General features: G+C 40.9%; 3 protein-coding genes across 3 annotated transcripts; all 3 read left to right on the top strand.

The window, feature by feature from the left end:
• The first annotated feature begins 1,563 nt into the window (after positions 1–1,563).
• LOC128398664 (olfactory receptor 13G1-like) lies at positions 1,564–2,508 on the top strand. Its single transcript, XM_053359915.1, has one exon. The coding sequence runs from the start codon at positions 1,564–1,566 to the stop codon at positions 2,506–2,508; it is 945 nt and encodes a 314-aa protein (XP_053215890.1).
• A 5,024-nt stretch (positions 2,509–7,532) lies between these two features.
• LOC128398663 (olfactory receptor 13G1-like) lies at positions 7,533–11,491 on the top strand. Its single transcript, XM_053359914.1, has 3 exons — positions 7,533–8,439; positions 10,621–10,637; positions 11,297–11,491. The coding sequence occupies exons 1-3, from the start codon at positions 7,533–7,535 to the stop codon at positions 11,489–11,491; spliced, it is 1,119 nt and encodes a 372-aa protein (XP_053215889.1).
• A 1,415-nt stretch (positions 11,492–12,906) lies between these two features.
• LOC128398662 (olfactory receptor 13G1-like) lies at positions 12,907–13,842 on the top strand. The gene has a single exon (XM_053359913.1). The coding sequence runs from the start codon at positions 12,907–12,909 to the stop codon at positions 13,840–13,842; it is 936 nt and encodes a 311-aa protein (XP_053215888.1).
• The last annotated feature ends 6,033 nt before the right edge of the window (positions 13,843–19,875 follow it).

Genomic DNA, 19,875 nt, shown 5'->3' with positions numbered 1-19,875 from the left:
GGTTTGATAAGCCCCTTTCAAACCACTTTTTAAGGGGTTGTAAAATGAGGCTTTATATAGTATTATATTTTGATATGTATTTCATGTGCAGTGTCATGGAATGTGCCACCAAGATTGTCTGCTGGGTAATGTAACACTGAGGCTGAAAGAAATCTCATTTAAGAGTAGAAATATGATTGTGTGTATGTCAGTCTCTGCTCAGGTACTGGTGGTTAAAAACTGTATTTGAAAGGAGAGATGGGGGGCACCTATCTTTAAAAGAGTGGCAAAGTAAATTACAGCACAGTAAATTATTAATACATAAAATAAGATATAAGCTTATTCTAAGAATGAATATGCCCAACCCCCCAAAACTGATTGGAACAGCAGGGCAAGTTTAACAAGAACAGAAATAATAAAAGTTGATATTTGAATGATAGAAATGAGGTGTTAGAAGTTGTATAAGTGGATTTAATTAAACCACAATTGGATTATATCAATTCAAATTAAATGAAGAATAAATACATGATTTTTTTGTCAATAAGGAATAAACTATCAAAGAATAATCAAACACAAATCATCAAATAGTCATTTAAATTTGATGATTTGTGTTTGATTATTGTTTGATTAAAGTATGAAGTATAAAGTATCTCTCTTATTGAATGTATTTTTGTGTTATTTATTTCACTAGTAAAACTTTCTTTTTAATATAATTTTTAAAAATGCAACACCTCACAAAACTGGTTTAACCAGATATCATGGTGAAATAAGTATATCCTTTATGAACAAAGATCCAAGATATCACCCTAAACAGCACAATCTGATGGAAGTTTACTTGGATGAAAGCCTCACTATGTTCATTGGGTCTTGCTCCCTACAGAGCTGATGGGCACAAGCAATTGTGCATGATGAATTAGCACTTGTCAGACTTTACATCTGTATCTGCAATCACAGGATCCTCCACCTGACTACATCCCCCTGAGTTGACTGATACATCTACCTGTACAAATCCTGCAGCACTGCAGCAATACATTTCCACTCAGATATAGTTAATTAACCAGCTTAAATATGAACAAAATGGCCACAGAGACCTTTTGAAATGGAGGGAATAATCAATATGTCTCAACAAATGTTGACAATTAACAAAAACTGATATAAACGAGGGTAATCATTGTGTCATTTACTGAAACTACTTGGTGGTTGTCATCCTCACTAGGTAATACAAATGTCAGAGATTATTGCTAGCAGCGTTCTTTTTTAAAATTCCTGCATTTTCCTAAGCAGTGGCCATCTTTTGTGTGTGTGTTTTGGGGTTGCGGTGAGTAGTATTGCTTTAGTAATGTTCAATGTCAATGAGACTATTTTCTGAGTATAGTGCAAGGGATAACTTCAGAGTCCACATTTTCTGTGATGTCAGACTGGTTTGCCATAATCTTAAAAATGACTAGTGAAGTCAAATAAGGGCAATTTTTCTCCTTTTGGCACAAAAAGAGAGAAAGAAGGATGGTGTATGTATAAATTGAGATCATTAATTCTACTTAACATAATTTATCTGTTTAGGACACCAGTGCCACGGTTATTGAAATGAAGAACCAGTCAGTTACCATGGAATTTATACTGGTTGGTCTGATCAGCTCCCCAGAACTCCAGACTTTTCTCTTTGGGTTATTCACATTCATATATGCTATCGCTTTAGGCAGTAATTTCCTCCTAATCTTTACCATATGCTCTTGCCGAAAACTCCACTCTCCCATGTATTTCCTGCTTGTTAATCTGTCCTTAGTGAACGTGTTTTCCATCTCTGTTACAATTCCTAAATTGCTTCAGACTCTTTGGACCCGTGCGAATAGCATCTCCTTTTATGGTTGCATCACACAGGTGTATCTGTTCATATGGGCTTTGGGTACAGAGCTTTTCCTTCTGTCATTTATGGCTTTTGACCGCTATGCTGCTATCTGCCATCCTCTGCAGTACACAGTCATTATGAGGAAGGAAGTATGTGTAGGAATAGCAAGTGGAGTGTGGGTTGCTGGAATGGTCAACTCTGCTGTTCACGCTGGACTCATGCTGAAGCTCTCCTTTTGCAGCTCTAACATCATCAACCATTTCTTCTGTGATGTTCCTCCACTTTTAAAGCTCTCGTGCTCTGACACTAGTCTGAATGAGACTATGGCTTTTGCGGCAGATGTGATTTTTGGGATTTGTAGCTGTGGGTTGACCCTAGCATCATATTCATTTATCATAAGAAGTATCCTCAGAATTCGTTCCACTGAAGGGAAGAAAAAGGCTTTTTCTACATGCTCCTCACATCTCATTGTAGTCAGTTTTTACTTCTCCTCAGTCATCTACACATATATCAGGCCCACCTCTGACTACTCTCTAGACCAAGACAAATATGTTTCTCTCCTGTATACAGTGGTAACCCCAGTCGTTAATCCAATCATATACTCACTGAGAAACAAAGATTTCAAAGATGCTTTCAAGACAATTACTGCAAGAGGAAGGCTGCTTCAAATTCCTCAAGGTTGATTTATACATATATAAATTACACACACACACAAACATATATAAATACTATTAAAAAACTGGCTACAGTAAACTGTTTTATTACTTCATGAACAGTCAAATATGCTTCAGTTCTTCAGAACTCGATTGCAGAACATATGATTCAAGCTTTCATGATTTTCCCTCTAATAGATAATAGATTTCATTAAAAATACTTAAAAGTTAACACTAAAATCTTCCTTTTCACCACTAGAATGGTTTTTGAAGAGGAAACAATGTGATTTCATAGATAGAGGAGTCCTTCATAAGTACTATAACAGGCAATGATATTATTGTAGGAATTGGTTTCTCCTAAATGTTATAGCTAAAAGCCTATAGCTATATTTACCATGTTCCTTCTCAAGTAGGGGGCCTTTGAATGCTCTCAGACACCAATCTGCTATATTTTGTTTATCATTCTTTCTTGCCATCCAAACTTATTTCTCACCGGATTGGAGAATAATCTTCCTTTTTCGCAGTCAGAAGATTATTGAGAAGCCTGAGCGAGTGGAAGATTAAAACTAAATATCATAATATTTTGACACACACCACTTAACTGCTGCTTTAGGAGGCCTCATATCAATGTTAAATAGTACTGGAGATAAAAATTGTGCCCTGCTGGGGCAGACGATATGAACTTCAAAGCCTTGCCGAACGTGCCCCCCTCACCACGTTCAGCGAAAGTGGGGGTGTTCTGGCATGTGACATGGCCACTTGTCTTCCCTCCTCCTTGATGAGGTAATAGTGATGGGGTGGGATGCAGCAACAGGCTAGGCAGGAGGTGGCTCCTGCTTGATTGCCCAATCAGGAGAGGAAGGAAGCCAAGCTATTTGAGCAGTTTCCTCCCCAAATTGTCCCCTCTTATTTTAGTAGTACAGTACAAGTTTTGCTAGTTGCTTGTTTGAGTGTTGAGTAGTAGTTCTGTGGGGAGGCCCTACTGTTATGCATGGAGTTAATAAGATTGGTTTAATTGGCCTTTTCAGGCAGGAAATGTAAGATCTTTTGGGGAAATAAGGCACTCTGTGGGAATCTTACGTTGTTTTGTCCTTTAGAACCCCAGAGGGCCATTTAAGCTTGGGGGGGGGACTGGCCGACACCTGTGGTTCGCCCAATAACTGCCGCTCACTACAGAATGCCTGGGCAGGGACTCAAGGTCAGGAGCACTGCATGAATTGGCACTCTCCAGAGTCATCACCATGAGCAGGAGGATCCCTGTTTTGCAAAATTCATTAAAATTTGGACTAAAAAACAGTCGTGTTCTGAAAAGAAGGAGATAAAAAAGACCTGCTAAATAAATCAGTCACTGGATGCCAAAGTTTTGAATTAAAAAGGACTTTCATCATGGTGTTTCAAGTGAGGTGAGCGGTTACTTCTTTCTCTACATTTGCTACTTATCATTCCCTGAACCACACAAAAAGAAAGAAATAATTATCCAAATGGTGTGCAGGAGGAACTGTAAAAAGTAATTAGAAGCTGGGCTCTGCATTTCTCGGTGGAGAGCCCTAATTAGAACTGGCAAAATATGATCAGAGATGATGGAGGTTTGGGCTGAAAAAAATGGTGGCGGCTCTGGCGCAGGAGAAAAAGAAAATGGCCTCCTCTGAGGGGCAGGGGCTGAGAACATTTGATGGAATAATTGGAGAATATTTCCCCTAAAAAATTCTATTTACTTGCATGAACTTTTCTTTTCAATATACAGTGGTACCTCACGTTAAGTACTTAATTCATTCTGGAGGTCTGTACTTAACCTAAAACTGTTCTTAACCTGAAGCACCACTTTAGCTAATGGGGCCTCCTGCTGCTGCCGCACCGCCGGAGCACGATTTCTGTTCTCATCCTGAAGCAAAGTACTTAACCCGAGGTAATATTTCTGGGTTAGCGGAGTCTGTAACCTGAAGCGTCTGTAACCTGAAGCCTATGTAACCTGAGGTACCACTGTATGGTGTAATGTGAAAGTAGAGTCAATCTTGGATTTGGCAGGCTTCCCTAGGGCCCATGGGAGCAAGCTTGGATCTTAGAGGATCTAAATTAAACAGTCACCAAACAAATAGTGAAATATACCCCACGACATTGCTTTTCTACGGAGATATTCATTTGGAATGCTAACTTGGAACATTAATTTGGAACACTATGGAATACTAACTCATTAAAAGACTGAAAAACTGCTTCACCATAAATCTTATCAAGAAGGAGAGTTGGCACGTGCTGAGAGAGCTGTAACATAGCCCAGAGCCTGGAAGATAAAATGGTGAAATGAAAAATGGGACTATTAAGAGGACTACACCGCGGAAAAAAACAATTGAAGGATAACAACATAGAATGAACTGCCTTCTGCATGTTAAAAGAAATATGGATTTGCTGGACAGGATAGAGAGTCATACACCAGGACCGCAAAGACAAAACAATGGATTAAGATCGGACTTATGAAACTGGGGAAAAACAAGAGAAGTGTTGCAGGAACAACTGAAAGAGACTTTCCCCAGACATCCAGAACATGGAAAGTCCTCCTTTATTTATTTATTTTTTAATTCAGAATGTATAATTGGCTTTGTTTGTATTATGATGTGGCAAGATTTGATCTGAATTGCTATCAATTGGAATTTTATTAATTTGAAAATCAATAAAAATTATTTACAAAAAAAGAGATGATAATACATTAGCTGCATATGTTGTTTCTGGGTTTTCTTTAATTCTTCAACTAACATATAAATAAAACAATACAACAGAGTGTACTCAGGGAGAAGCGGAGGTGTATCACAATTCCTTCAGGCTCACAGCAACCAAGATAGAAGTTAGGGACTATTTCCCCCTTATGCACATGCCTGAGGATCAGGGCCTTTGGAGGATCTGCAGAGCTTATAGTTCAGTGGACTCTACCTGCCAGTACCCTGTCCCTCAAATATTCTCTTTCTGGGCTTTCTGCCTGCCACTGCCAGTGGAGACATTTCCAGCAATAACATTTTGCCCATCTTGGTTCCTCACTGATGTAGTGGGGTGTAGGCAGGCACCAGTGCCACATAATAACTTGAGTTTATTGAAAGTAAAGGTAGTGAAGAAATTAAACAAACAAACATTTCTATACCGCTTTATATTTTTAATAAAAATCTCAAAGCAGTTTACAGCATATTAAATCAATAAAACAATAGGCGGGTGATGTTCCTCCAGCCTCATAAGGAGCCTCTTCAGTAGTCCACTCTTACCATCATCAGTTTAAGATTGTGTTCCAAATCTTCTTTAGAATCTGTTTTATATTGTGTATACAATATAATGCAACAATTGCAAAACAGGATACAAAGATATTAATCAAAATACTTTTCTCTTACAATCTCACTGCAGATGTTTCTGTTTGTCAGTGCAAAGACTTTTGAGTACTGTTTCTAGTAAAGCCCAATATAATTACAATTGCATCATCTCACAAAAAACAATAACTTTATTTTTTAGAACATACTGTGTTTTGTTTATGAGCTATTTCTCATGTACTCCCATCATGTTAACTGTTTGTTAGTTTGGTGGTAGAATTAGTACAAATAGAAGTGGCATGAACCACCCAAGTTATTACTTTGGCTTCTAAGGGAGTGTGGATTACCCCTTAGGTATCTAAATGTTGCATCAGAAATATGATTAGCAATGTTAATCTTGCATGTGATTTCATGCTCCCAGTGGCACTATTACTTCACATAAAGAAATATTTAATGGGGCTGCTCGCTCTGACTGGAAAGGATTTCTACAAAGGCATCAAACTAGTTACCATCAGACATCAGGCTGATAGCAGACAATTGGCTCTAAGTTATAGGAAGGGGAATAAAGTGAACAAATGAAAACCAGGAACAAAACAAAAATGTAAATAGATATGAAGGTAAATATTTCATTTCATCTTCCTGCCTCCTTACAGCTAATATTTTTGACAACAAACAACTGTACACTCTGATTATAAACTGATTGATTCTTCAATGATTATTAAAGGGAGCATGGAAATCCGAAAGCATAAGCTTCCACCTTGGCATGAGTCAAAGAATATGTGTACAAAGTCATATTCTAGTAGTATTGCTCATAGGTCAATTTGGGAAAGATAAACCGAGAGCGATCTACGGAGTGTTGGATGCAATGTTGCAGGCTGGGCACATGTGGTGGTAATGTCCAACAGTGACGATATTCACATATATATTCCCAAAAAATCACAACAATTTTAATGTAGATTATTCCTCCAGAGCTTACATTGGCACCGCTGTCAATTTTCCCAGTGATTTACAAACAGATCATTTCCCCCTTAAAAGTTGCTGCTAAGTTAGGAATGATTTGCCATTGGTGCTCCCATGCTCCTTTTATATCAGATGCTTGGTGTAATGAAGTATGGCACTTTGTTTTGAGGGAGCAGCAAACACATCATCTGTGTACAGGGGAATATCTCGAGTTGTTTGGTAGCCCCTTTTGCTGAGTAGGAATACCCCTTCTGACCTCTCGATTTGCAACTCAGATTTTGGAGACATTTAGTTCAAGCGTAGGATCCCCCATGATGCTAAGTTTACCTGAAAACATGTTTTTAGGCATTTTGTACTCTTTGACACAGGTCAAATTGGAGCAATCATAACAATATGCCATAAAGAAGGGTGCCATGGCCCATTTGGAACCCTGGACAGAAACTCCACTTCTCAGAACCCCACAAGGGTGTAACCTTGAACTAAAAATCCAACCCAAGGCCTTATCTGCCCGAAGCTTTGATGATTGCTATGAGGCAGGTGAAAAACATGCAGACTGCCCAATTTGCCTGAAGTCCAAAATCCCTCCTCACCAGAGGGGCTGCTGCATCAACAGCTTTCCATAATTTTTAAAATGACTGAATTCAAGCAACGGTCAATCTTCTCCATTTAGCACAAAAGGAAGGGAGGGAAGGAGGCAGGGAGGGAGGGAATATGGATCAATCTTGATCCTTAATTTGAATTGATACAATTCATTTGTTCAGGAAATACAATTAATAAAATTCATTTGTTTAGGAAAGTAACATCAGAGAAATGGACATGAAGAACCAGTCGGTTACTATGGAATTTATACTGGCTGGTCTGATCAGCTCCCCAGAACTCCAGACTATTCTCTTTGGGTTATTCACATTCATATATGCTATCGCTTTAGGCAGTAATTTCCTCCTAATCTTTACCATATGCTCTTGCCGAAAACTCCACTCTCCCATGTATTTCCTGCTTGTTAACCTGTCCGTGGTGAACGTGTTTTCCATCTCTGTTACAATTCCTAAATTGCTTCAGACTCTTTGGACCCATGTGAATAGCATCTCCTTTTATGGTTGCATCACACAGGTGTATCTATTCATATGGGCTTTGTGTACAGAGCTTTTCCTTCTGTCATTTATGGCTTTTGACCGCTATGCTGCTATCTGCCATCCTCTGCAGTACACAGTCATTATGAAGAAGGAAGTATGTGTTGGAATAGCAAGTGGAGTGTGGGTTGCTGGAATGGTCAACTCTGCTGTTCACGCTGGACTCATGCTGAAGCTCTCCTTTTGCAGCTCTAACATCATCAACCATTTCTTCTGTGATGTTCCTCCACTTTTAAAGCTCTCCTGCTCTGACACTAGTCTGAATGAGACTATGGCTGTTGCAGCAGATGTGATTTTTGGGATTTGTAGCTGTGGGTTGACTCTAACATCATACTCATTTATCATAAGAAGTATCCTCAGAATTCGTTCCACTGAAGGGAAGAAAAAGGCTTTTTCTACATGCTCCTCACATCTCATTGTAGTCAGTTTTTACTTCTCCTCAGTCATCTACACATATATCAGGCCCACCTCTGACTACTCTCTAGACCGAGACAAATTTGTTTCTCTCCTTTATACAGTGGTAACCCCAGTTGTTAATCCAGTCGTATATTCACTGAGAAACAAAGATTTCAAAGATGCTTTCAAAACAATTACTGCAAGAGGAAGGCTGTTTCAAATTTCTCAAGGTTGATTGATCTACATACATTTATTATAAAGACTACTGGAAAACTGGAAATAGTAAACTGTTTGATTTCTTTATGCGTAGTCAAATCTGCTCCAGTTCTTCAGAACTCAATTGCAGAACTTATTATTCAGGCTTTCATGATTCTCTCTCTAATAGATAATAGATTTCATTAAAAATACATAAAAGGTAACACTAAAATCATCCTTTTCACTACTAGGATGGTTTTTGAAGAGGAAACGATGTGATTTCATAGATAGAGGAGTCCTTCATAAGTGCTTTAACAGGCAACGATATTATTGTTTGAATTGGTTTCTCCTCAATGTCATAGCTAAAAGCCTGCAGCTATATTTACTGTGTTCATACTCAAGTACGGGGCCTTTGAATGCTCTCAGACACCAACCTGCTATAATTTGTTCATCATTCTTTCTTGTCATCCAAACTTATTTCTCACCAGATTGGAGAATAATCTTCCTTTTTCGCAAACAGAAGATTATTGAGAAGCCTGAGCGAGTCAAAGATTAAAGCTAAGCATGTTTTCCTGCATCCTTCCCACCACTGTTTCCAAGCCCACATGCCCTTCCTTATTCACACGTTATGGAGAAACAGAGTTGAGTGTCACCAACATACGGACAGTATGATAGTATTTTGAAACACACCACTAAACTGCTGCTTTAGGAGGCCTCGTATCAATGTTAAATAGCCCTGGAGATAAAAATTGTGCCCTGCTGGGGCAGACAAGATGAACATCAAAGCCTTGCAAAAGGTGCCCCCCTCACCACATTCAGCGAAAGTAGGGGTTTTCTGGCATGTGGCATTGCCACTTGTCTTCCCTGCTGCTTGATTAGGTAATAGTGATGAGGTGGGATGCAGCAACAGGCCAGCCAAGAGGTGGCTCCTGGTGGATTGCCTGATCAGGCAAGCTTTGCTAGTTGCTTGTTTCAGTGCTGAGTAGTAGTTCTGCGGGAAGGCCCTGATTGATTTTGGGACTCCTCTCCCCCACCTCTTTTCTACTGTTATGCATGGAGTTAATGGGATTGGTTTAATTGGCCTTTCCAGGCTGGAAATATAAGATCTTGTGGGGAAATAAGGGCACTCTGTGCGAATCTTACATTGTTTTGTCCTTCAGGACCCTGGAGGTCCTTTTAAGCTTGGCATGCACACCAGGGTAAAAGCTGAACCCATAAGTCCATGATGCACTTAACAGGTTCAGGTTGGAGAAAGGATTCATTCCAATCTTATGTGATGAGGCCAATGATGGTAATTGCACTCTAGACCCAGAGAGGGGAGGGAGTTATCCCTTGTGTTTTAGGGAAATTTATTTCAATTGGTTGTTTTTGCATATCCTCTTTACTGTTCTATTTTGAATAAATATGACCAATTTTCACCATAATCTGGCTAATGAGTCTTTTTCCAGGGTGTGATGGCAAAGAAAAAAATACCAAAAGCTTTAAAAAGCATATTTCAGTATATGCATATATTGTTGGGATACTGCCAGGGAGACAAAGTCCATCATGACTGCACGTCGTCTCCAGACGTCCATCGATCTCCCGTAGACATGCAGTATCAGCAATTAGCGACACGAGCTCCAGAAATAACTTGCCACATTCCTGGGCTGATGCACGCTCTATCAGCAGAATTCACACAGCGAAAGATGCACAGCAGGAGAGCATTATTTAGAAGTTTATTCAGCGTTGGTCAGAAAAAAGAAAAACATGACTGCCTGCTTGCGTGTTCAGGCAAAGAGAGAGAGAAACGAAAGCAAAGACACAACAGAAACATCCTGTGAACAGGAAATACTCAGACTCTGTGACTCACAAAGCCTGGTCCCTTTTAAGGTGGAACGGAAATATCCTAACATATATTTCATACATTGAGATTTGTGTGCTTATGAACAATAATACATTAGCTATATATGATGTTTCTGGGCTTTCTTTAATTCTTCAACTAACATATAAATAAAACAATACAACAGAGTGTACTCGGGGAGAAGCGGAGGTGTATCACAATTCCTTCAGGCTCACAGCAACCAAGATAGAAATTAGAGACTATTTCCCTCTTATGCACATTCCTGAGGATCAGGGCCTTTGGAGGATCTGCAGAGCTTTTAGTTCAGTGGACTCCACCTGCCAGCACCATAGCTGTCAACTTTTCCCTTTTCTTGCAAGGAATCCTATTCGGAATAAGGCTATTTCCCTTAAAAAAGGGGCCCGTGCAGTCAGGTCAGGATTGGTGTAATATACTCAAACTGTCTTGCCCCAGTGACCAACCTGGCCACCAAATTCTGTACCAGCTGAAATTTCTGAACCATCTTCAGTGTTCCTAACCTAGAGGCTACAATAGCATAGATTAAGTTAGACTATCCCTGTCCAGATAGAGACACAGCTGTAGTTAGGGTTGCGTGACAAGTCCCCTCCCCCCATGTGAAATGAAGACACCGGACACATTATTCAAGGTTAATGGGCGTAAAAGGCCACAACTTTATTGATTACAGGAATTGGAAGGTATTGGCCTTAGGCATTGGCTCCTATCGACTACCCGGCATGGAGACCAGGAAGGGTTATCCACCAGCCGTGGGAGTCCTGTTGAAGTACGCCAACTAGGATCCCATGGGTGTCACCGCTCGGGGTCATGCTGTGGGCCCTCACCTCCCTAGGCTTTGGACAGGGCAACGCCCCCCCTCCAGAGACCTCTACCGGACTACCCTTTTCATTGGGGGAAGGTGATGGCGCTTCCTTCCCCCCCTTCATTTTGTAGTTATGGTTCTCATGAAATCTCAAATGTCTTTTGTTTTTCCCAATGGCATCCACACCCTATTTAAGGAAGTATGTGGAGCCCAATTATACATGGTTATGCTTTTGTCAGATGAGCATCAAGGTAATACAATATTGGCTTGCCTAGAAATACATCCAAAGGATATCAGTAAATCTTTCCAGCCAGCAAATATAGTGAACATGAACACTGATGCATTTCAGGAGAAGACTGTGAAACATTTCTTCAGAAAAAACTGGAATTGAGGTGAGGATTTGTTCTTTCCTTCTTTGTTTTAGATAAAGGTACCCCTGCCCGTACGGGCCAGTCTTGCCAGACTCTAGGGTTGTGCGCTCATCTCACTCTATAGGCCGGGAGCCAGCGCTGTCTGGAGACACTTCCGGGTCACGTGGCCAGTGTGACAAAGCTGCATCTGGCAAGCCAGCGCAGCACACGGAACGCCGTTTACCTTCCCGCTGGTAAGCGGTCCCTATTTATCTACTTGCACCCGGAGGTGCTTTCGAACTGCTAGGTTGGCAGGCGCTGGGACCGAACGACAGGAGCGCACCCCGCTGCGGGGATTCGAACCGCCGACCATGCGATCGGCAAGTCCTAGGCGTTTTAGATAGATTTTGGTTAATTTGGTTGGATTATTCTGATAGCAAATTCTATGGTTATAACGTAATAAATATAACCTGTTCCCCATATTTCTTATCTCAAGTCTTCTTGGGTGTGTTGGCAAAACAGGCAATGTAATCATTAACCAAAAATCAGACAAGAAAAGGGTAAAGTTGTAACTAAAGATGGGGGCACCTGTCAGTTGCAGTTTCTTGTCCCTCTAGTCTTAAATTGAATTCTCCACATTTCCCAAATATATGTATTTTGTAAACAATTTCCCTTCAAGTAGGGATATTTTTTGTATATTTTCACAAATATATGCATTTGTATGTACACTATATCCCAATGTATGGATTTTTGTACACATCACTTGGATGCAGAATTTCACTGCAAAATTGGAAAGTGTAGATTTTGAAGAATGGCTGTGTTTGGTTTGTTGTTTCAGGTTTGTTGCAAATTAGATAGGCCAACCTTTAAATATGAACTGAATTGAATTGAATCTCTTCCAAATCCTAGTTGCAATTTATTTATTTTTTCACAACAACATATATACAATAGCTGCTCACAAGTAGCCAGAAATCACATTAGGACCAGCTGTTTAAAGGTGTTTTTTTTAAAAGAGTTGCAAATGACACTGGGCCTATTTAAGTTGTCTTGTGTGAGCTTCAGTTGCTCTTCAGATCCTGGTTTAAATATACAATTCTGCGTATAGTAAAACTGCACTATTGTACATACTTAACTTAGATTAAGTCCTATTGAATTTAGTGGGTTTGTTTATGAGCAAATGTGCATAGGATAGCACTGTAAGTTCCACTGTGTAGACATCTTGCCTGTGAACAGTATTTGCTGCCTAGCATTATTTTAAAACTTAGCAAGTAGCCTGTTACTCTTTTTTTTATTGCCCTTTACTTAAATGCGAACGATAATTTTCTTCATATGCTATTATTAATAAATCCAACACGTGGAAAGTTTTCTTTTCTGAATTAGGGATCTCTCCTATCAACTGGTATGGTCTCTACATAGAGTGATTTATTTGTCTAGGTCTGCAGTCACAGTGTTGGAAATGAAGAACCATTCTACCATTACAGAGTTCATCCTGGAGGGTCTTTCCAGCTCCCCTGAACATCAGATATTTATATTTTGGGCATTCACCTTCATCTATACAGCAGCATTGGTAGGCAATGTCCTCATCATCCTTGCCATCTGCACGTGTAGCAAACTCCACACGCCAATGTATTTTCTTCTCATCAATTTGTCTATAATAAATGTGTGTTCTATTTCTGTTACAGTTCCCAAAATGCTGCAAACTATTTTTGCACCAAGAAAGACAATTGCACTTCCCGGTTGCATTGCACAGGTCTTTCTCTTCACCTTGGCTCTAGGGACTGAGCTCCTGCTCCTTGCATTCATGGCTTTTGACCGCTATGCTGCTATCTGCCATCCTTTCCAGTACTCAAACATCATGAGGACTGAGTTTTGCATTGGGGCAATGGCTGGACTATGGCTAATAGGCTTGGTAAATTCTGCAGTACACACAGGACTGGTAGCACAGCTTTCCTTCTGTAACTCCAACATCATCAACCATTTCTTCTGTGAGCTACCACCTATGTTCAAGATCTCTTGCTCAGACACAAGTCTGAATGAAATGATGGTTTTTGCAGCTTCTGTGCTAATTGCAATAGGTAGTTGTGCCTTAACATTAACATCGTATGGATTTATCCTAAGAACCATAGTCAAAATCCGCTCAACAGAAGGGAAGAAGAAAGCCTTCTCTACATGTTCTTCCCATCTCTTAGTTGTAAGCTTTTACTATTCCACAATTATCTACACTTTCCTTCGGCCTGCCTCAGCCTACTCCTTAGAAGAAGACAAGGTTATTGCTATCCTTTACTCAGTAGTAACTCCAGTCCTCAATCCACTCATATACTCTCTGAGAAACACTGATGTTAAAGAAGCTCTTGCAAAGCTAGTAGGTAGAAGGCTCTTCCAGAGAGAGTAGTTTTCTTCTAATAAATGTCTCATGGTTCAAGTGATTGCACAATGTAGGATGTGACTGAATCATTGCATAGAGTAACATTACCTTCCTATTAACAAGATAAATCTACAGGCTCAAAACACAGGCCTGGTTCACACTTCATGCTAAGCCATGGTTTCAACCTGGCCTGGTGGCTTAAGCATCATTGATTAAGCATGAAGAAACCACACTCTAAAGCCTGTTGTTGGTTTATAAACCTTGATTAATAATAACCATAGCTTAGCACCATGTGTATGTATAAATGAATGAATGAATGAATGAATGAATGAATGAATTAAATTACTATACTGGCCTTCATCTGAGGATCATGGGGCAGTATTTTTGTATAAAAATGCAAAAAATGCATACCATCATAAGAAAGAAAAACAATACCCACGGCCCAGCTTTAAAGGCCACTGATTGTTTAATTAGCCAAAGGCCTGGGAAAAGAGCGCAGGGAGCTACCACAGAAAATGTCCATTCTCATGTTGCCACCCTTTGATCCTCTTGTGGAGGAGGCACACAATCTGTAAGTTGCCTGTTAGAACTGAATGACAGAAATATAATTTGTCACACTTTTGCAGTCATTTGGTACATGAGCTTTGATGATTTATTTGACCCAGTTGGTTATTTGAAGGGTTATTTGTTTTTAGCGTTAGGGTTAGGGTTGTTTTTAGGGTTAGGGTTAGGAAGACAACAAATACAAAAAATGTAGAGCTGAAGAGAGAAAAGAATGTTATTCAAAACTAGATACCATTAAAATATGCACTGTGTGTCAAACCTTGGCTTTATTGTATTGTATGAACTGTGAAATCAAATAAGAGATGGGAAAGTGGAGAGGCATTTTAATCCTATGTAGGCTGCCTGCATAGAATTGTGCAATCAAACCTTGGCAAACCCAGGCCTATTTTGCTTCAACAAGGTTGGTTTATTATCTGTATCCAGTCTTTGCCATTTTGCCTGAAGACAACAAAAGCTACAATATGGTGCATCAGTGAAATAGTTGTGCAGATGTACAAATGAGCATGGTGGCATCAAAGGCGTAGGAAGGTCAGATGGTACCCGGTGTGGAAAATTTCTTGTCACCCCCCCCCATTGTTTGTTTGTTTGTTTGTTTTTGCCTACAAAAATGGTTTTACGTTATTTCATATTTTCTTACAAAGGAATGTGGATTCTGGGCCTCTGATAACAAGTAGGCGACTATGGACAGATACTTAAATCTACAGGATGGATTGTGTTTTGGCTTGTGTTGTTTTATTTATGTTTATTGTTTATTTATTTAATAAAATTTATTTTAAAAAACTGCAAAGTGGTTTACCAAAACAAAACAAAAAACACAGCAGTATTTTTTTTAAAAAAACAATCCTACTTTAAAACATACAAAAGCTAAAATATTAATATTAAAATTACTTCAACTTCCTAAGCTTCTAGGTATGCTTACCTAAAGAAAAATGCTTTTAGAAGGTGCCCAAAAAGAGTCTAGCAAAGGCACGTGCTTTGTTGCAATAGGCCGGGATTTCCAAAGTGCAGGTGCTGTCACAGTAAACAATGCAGTACAGATATTATGTGGAACCTGTAGTAGTGCTTGAAACTACTGAAAGGGAGGTTTTATTTATTGTGATTTCACCATGCTCTGTAATATCTTAAAAGGAGAACATTTATTTAAAAAACAGGACTGCATAGCAGCAATCTAGTCTCATCATGATCAGTGGGACTTATTCCTGAGCCGATGCACCCCTTGCATCCAACTTGTGGATCGAGGGCCCGACCCCCGCTATGTGAAATAAACACACAAGGACATGTGATATAAGGTTAATGGGCAAGAAAAGGCCACAACTTTATTGATTACAGCAGTGAAAAGGTATTGGCTTAGGCATTGGATGACTATAGGAGGTGGGTTTATTCAACAGTAGGTGGAGCCTGTTGATGCTAATCCAACTATAGGCTCACCCCCTGATGTCACCGAGGGTCGTGCCATGGCCTCCCGCCAAGCAGGCATCGGACGGAATACACGACCGCCAGATTCCTTTAACGGAATAACCCACGGTAGATAGCATAGGCGATGGCCACACCTAGCCCTTGACACACATGAATCCAATGCCTAACCTACCCACCAATACCACAAAAGTTGTGACGATTGCTACGAGGTAGGCGAAAAAACCAAAAAGCCTAATGCCAAATGGAAAAATTCCTACCAGGCCCCCCAGACAACCGGGGCGACCAACCTAAGGTCCATAGCAAGGCCAAAAAACCTAGACCCTGAGCTAAATGGGAGTGGAGGGTGGGTGACTCGCTGCGGGACGATGACGACTGAGGAGGAGGCGGAGCTGGAGCCGCAGCATTAAGCTGCTAAACACGCCCCCTGGAGACACCTGGTTGGCTGCCTCCGGTGGGCGTGGGTGCCAGCCAGGTGAGGAGGGGCGGGGGCTAAGGCCCCCGGCCAGGGGCGGAGCTCGGGCTCCCGCCCACAACCACTCCCCTCTCTTCCAGGGAGGAGAGTCTTTGTACCTAAAACTGCACAAGCCTGCACCAGAGAATTGTGGAGTTGGAAGGGACCCCTGAGGGTCATCTAGCCAAACTCCTGTGGCAAGGCAGGAATCTCAACTAGACCACCCCTGACCAATGGCCACCCGTCTTATGTTTTCCCCCTCAGCCAGGACACACAACAACGGAGACTGGAGGTGAGGGAAAAGATAAATTTTGACAATGGAGCAGATTTGTCAAGCGTGCGCAGGGACAGCTTGAAGACTTTACACAGAGAGGAACTCCACATGGGTTTCCCCACATATAACATAACAGGCAGGGAGCCAGCTCAGATAGAGAGAAAGACATTGGGGGAAGGAGGACAAAAGAGTACCAAAGTCCGCCCATTTTGTCCTCTTTGGGATGGTGGGGCTAGGGCTCTGGGACCACCCTCCCCAAAATATTTACTTGTCTTCAATGCATTGTTACCACTGTTATTCTATAGTACAGATCCTTTTTAAATTAAACACTTTCTCTAAAATTAAAATGGCAGAAGTAATCAGTAGCATAGATATCAAAAGAAAGGTATGAGAATAGTCCCTAATAGGTACAAGGGAGACACAGATACACAAGCACACAGAAGTAAATAATGCAGCCTTGGAGAGAGGGGTGGAAATGTACAGTTTGCTGTACTTAGCCTCGAGATGGGAGACTGAAAGGGCTTAAAAAATAAAAAATAAAAGTCTTGTGTCTAGGAATATTTTTCTGCAAAAGCATCATACTGGTTGTCAAAAGTGTGAACTTCATTAATAGACCCTATTTAAAGAAATTGTTCAATTAGTCACAGAATTGCTTTGCTGATTTTTCACATCTTCTTTTAATTACACAACTGCTTTTGGGAGGTCCTAGCTTCATGCAGGGAAGACTGGCGGGGGGTGGAGGAGGGAAGGGGTTTTTATCATATGCATATGTATTTAGATTTATTCAATTGTATAATAAAATAATGAAGAGTCACATGATGAATGATAGATGATTCAATTTTAAATGGAAATAAATTTTATTACACTTACTTTTCTAAGTAAACATGCTTAGATTGATATGTGCTCTCTTTCTTGTTTATTTAGTTGTTGTTGGAAAAGCTTTCAAGTATGTTTTCAAGGGGAGTGGGAACACCTTTGCTCCCTCCCTGCTTTTACAGCTTACAACACAAAACATTTGACAACAGGCTTGCTCCCTGAACACATTTCCTTTCCTCAGGTCCTTGACATAGATTCTGTTCTGTGTCTGGGATATTTTATGATATAAATTTATATCAAGTCAGACTGCTTTAAAAATGTATAGGTGAAAAGAAAATTTGGGAGGCAGGAGATGTGTAAAAGCAAAAACTATGATAGTTGATTGGATGGCTTTAAAAGACAAATTCATGGAGGATAAAGCTATCAATGATTAATAGACATAAGCTATGTACTAATGTCATAGGCAGTATGTCTCTGAATACGAGCTGCTGGAAATCACTGGTCAGGAAAGCACTGCTGCACTCAGGTCCTGCTTGCAGGCTTCCGATTGACATCTGGTTGACCACTGGATGCTGGACTATATGGGCCTTTGGTCTGATTTAGTATTTGTGCTTTGAGCCCCCAAACCCATCCCCCATGGAAATAAAGACACAGTGGAGACAGAATGTAGCTTAAATGTTAATGGGAAAATTTTGGCCACAACTTTATTGAATACACAAATGTGACTGGTATTGACTTAGGCATTGATATCAAACTATATCTGGCTCCTGCCCCACCCTGCAGGAAGCCTGTAAGGGTAAACAAGGAGCAGGGGGCTGTCCATCAGTGTATATCGACTGGTCTCACCCCTGGGGTTCCCAGGGCTCCTGGCATGGCCCTGGCCCCTCTCCGGGCTTCGGACAAGATCCAGACCCACAGCCAATCTGCCACATTGGGAAAAATTCCTACCCGGCCCCCGTTCCAAAACAGGCGACCAACCAAAGTCCAAAGCAAGGCCAAACACAACCTAATTAATGGGTGGGTGGGAGTTCGGCAGCGCGAAGCAAAAGGAGGTCCCTATGTCGCACTGCCAAATAGATACCCCCAACCTTTGCAACGATACCAATTGGCTAAAGACCAGTGGCATGACTTTGGCACCACCGGCTTGGAGCGGAGCAAGCCCCACCCACAAGCCTGTTGAGGAAGAGTTTCAGAGGCCGAGCACAACATGGACCCTCTGTTAGGAGGATCCAACTTCCCAAATACTGCATGCTTTGCTGCTTCATCGTCCATTGGTTTCAGACAACCCAATCACTGTGTATAGCAGCATACAATATGGCACAGCAAAAATAGTATTGACAACAAGGAAAATAACTGGGCCTGCTCTTGTGCCTTTAACAATAAATTGATCTACAGAAGTCACAGTTGAATCTCTTCACATTAAAGAGGCAAGCATCCCTTCTATAGGGCAAGCTCTCATTAAAGACCCACGAACTGTAAAAAGAGGAGGAAGAAAAAAAAATAGGGGATTGGCAAGCACAATACTATTATTTATTGCATTCGATGGGGTTTACTCTCAAGAAGGTGTGCACAGAATTGGCCTTAGCTTGCAATTCTGAACATACTTAAGCCCTATTAAAAACAGTGGAATAGAGCTCTGAATTAACATGAACAGGATTTCAGCGTTTGTCACAAAGCCTTTCCTGGAGCTAATTCTGTGTTGGAATGGGCTTAGTTTGGGAGAAAAATAAATACAACTATTCACCCCCAATAAAAATGCTGTTATAATTCAAGTAGGCCTTAATAACATCATAATAATGTAATTCAATTGCTAGGTATGTCAGCTAGGGTCCATTTCTTATTCTATGCTGCTACCAAGTGTCCTGGTTTTAATCTTGTCAGTATTTGAAGATACCATCCAGTGATTGTAGAGCAGCAGCACCCAGAATCAGCAGTTGCGTGTCAAGGTCACCAAGCCACCCCCTAAATAAATCACAATTCACACAGAATTTTTGTTTTAGGTTTTTGGCATAATTTTGGCCACAACTTTATTAAAATACATAATGTGAGTGGTTGCTTAGGCATTGGTTACGACTATCTGTCCCCGCCCCAGGACAGAACTGACTTCCAGATTCCAGTGAAAGCCAGTAAGGAAAAACAATATTGGGGAGAGAATGAGGCTGGGCACCATACCGTCACCCCTCCCCACATGCTCCCAGGGGCTTGCACGGCCCAAGCCCCTTGCCAGGGATGTGGACAAAAGCATGGCAAACCCCTGGATTCCTTTAACAGAACTCCCTTGCAGCAGCAGCATTGGAGGGGCAGGCACAGCCAACCCTCACCCCTCCACCAACCAAATTTTAATCAATGCCTAACAGCAACCTTACAAGTTGTAATGATTTGCTATGCAGTAGGCAAAAACCAAATGGTACCAGCCAATCTGCCAAATGGACAAAATTCCTACCAGGTTGCTGCCCCAAAAGCAGATGACCCCATGACAGGCATAGCAAGGTCAAATGCAACAGCCCTAAATTAGGGAGGGTGGGTGGGCGTTCTGATA

This window comes from Podarcis raffonei, chromosome 13, assembly GCF_027172205.1.
Source record: "Podarcis raffonei isolate rPodRaf1 chromosome 13, rPodRaf1.pri, whole genome shotgun sequence".
Lineage (NCBI taxonomy): Eukaryota > Metazoa > Chordata > Lepidosauria > Squamata > Lacertidae > Podarcis > Podarcis raffonei.
The sequence above is the reverse complement of the archived record's forward strand: the minus strand, read 5'-3'. Positions and strand labels throughout refer to the sequence as shown.

Coding starts and splice junctions, on each gene's coding strand:
- LOC128398664 (XM_053359915.1), top strand. CDS start 1,564: ATGAAGAACCAGTCAGTTACCATGGAATTTATACTGGTTGGTCTGATC.
- LOC128398663 (XM_053359914.1), top strand. CDS start 7,533: ATGGACATGAAGAACCAGTCGGTTACTATGGAATTTATACTGGCTGGT.
- LOC128398662 (XM_053359913.1), top strand. CDS start 12,907: ATGAAGAACCATTCTACCATTACAGAGTTCATCCTGGAGGGTCTTTCC.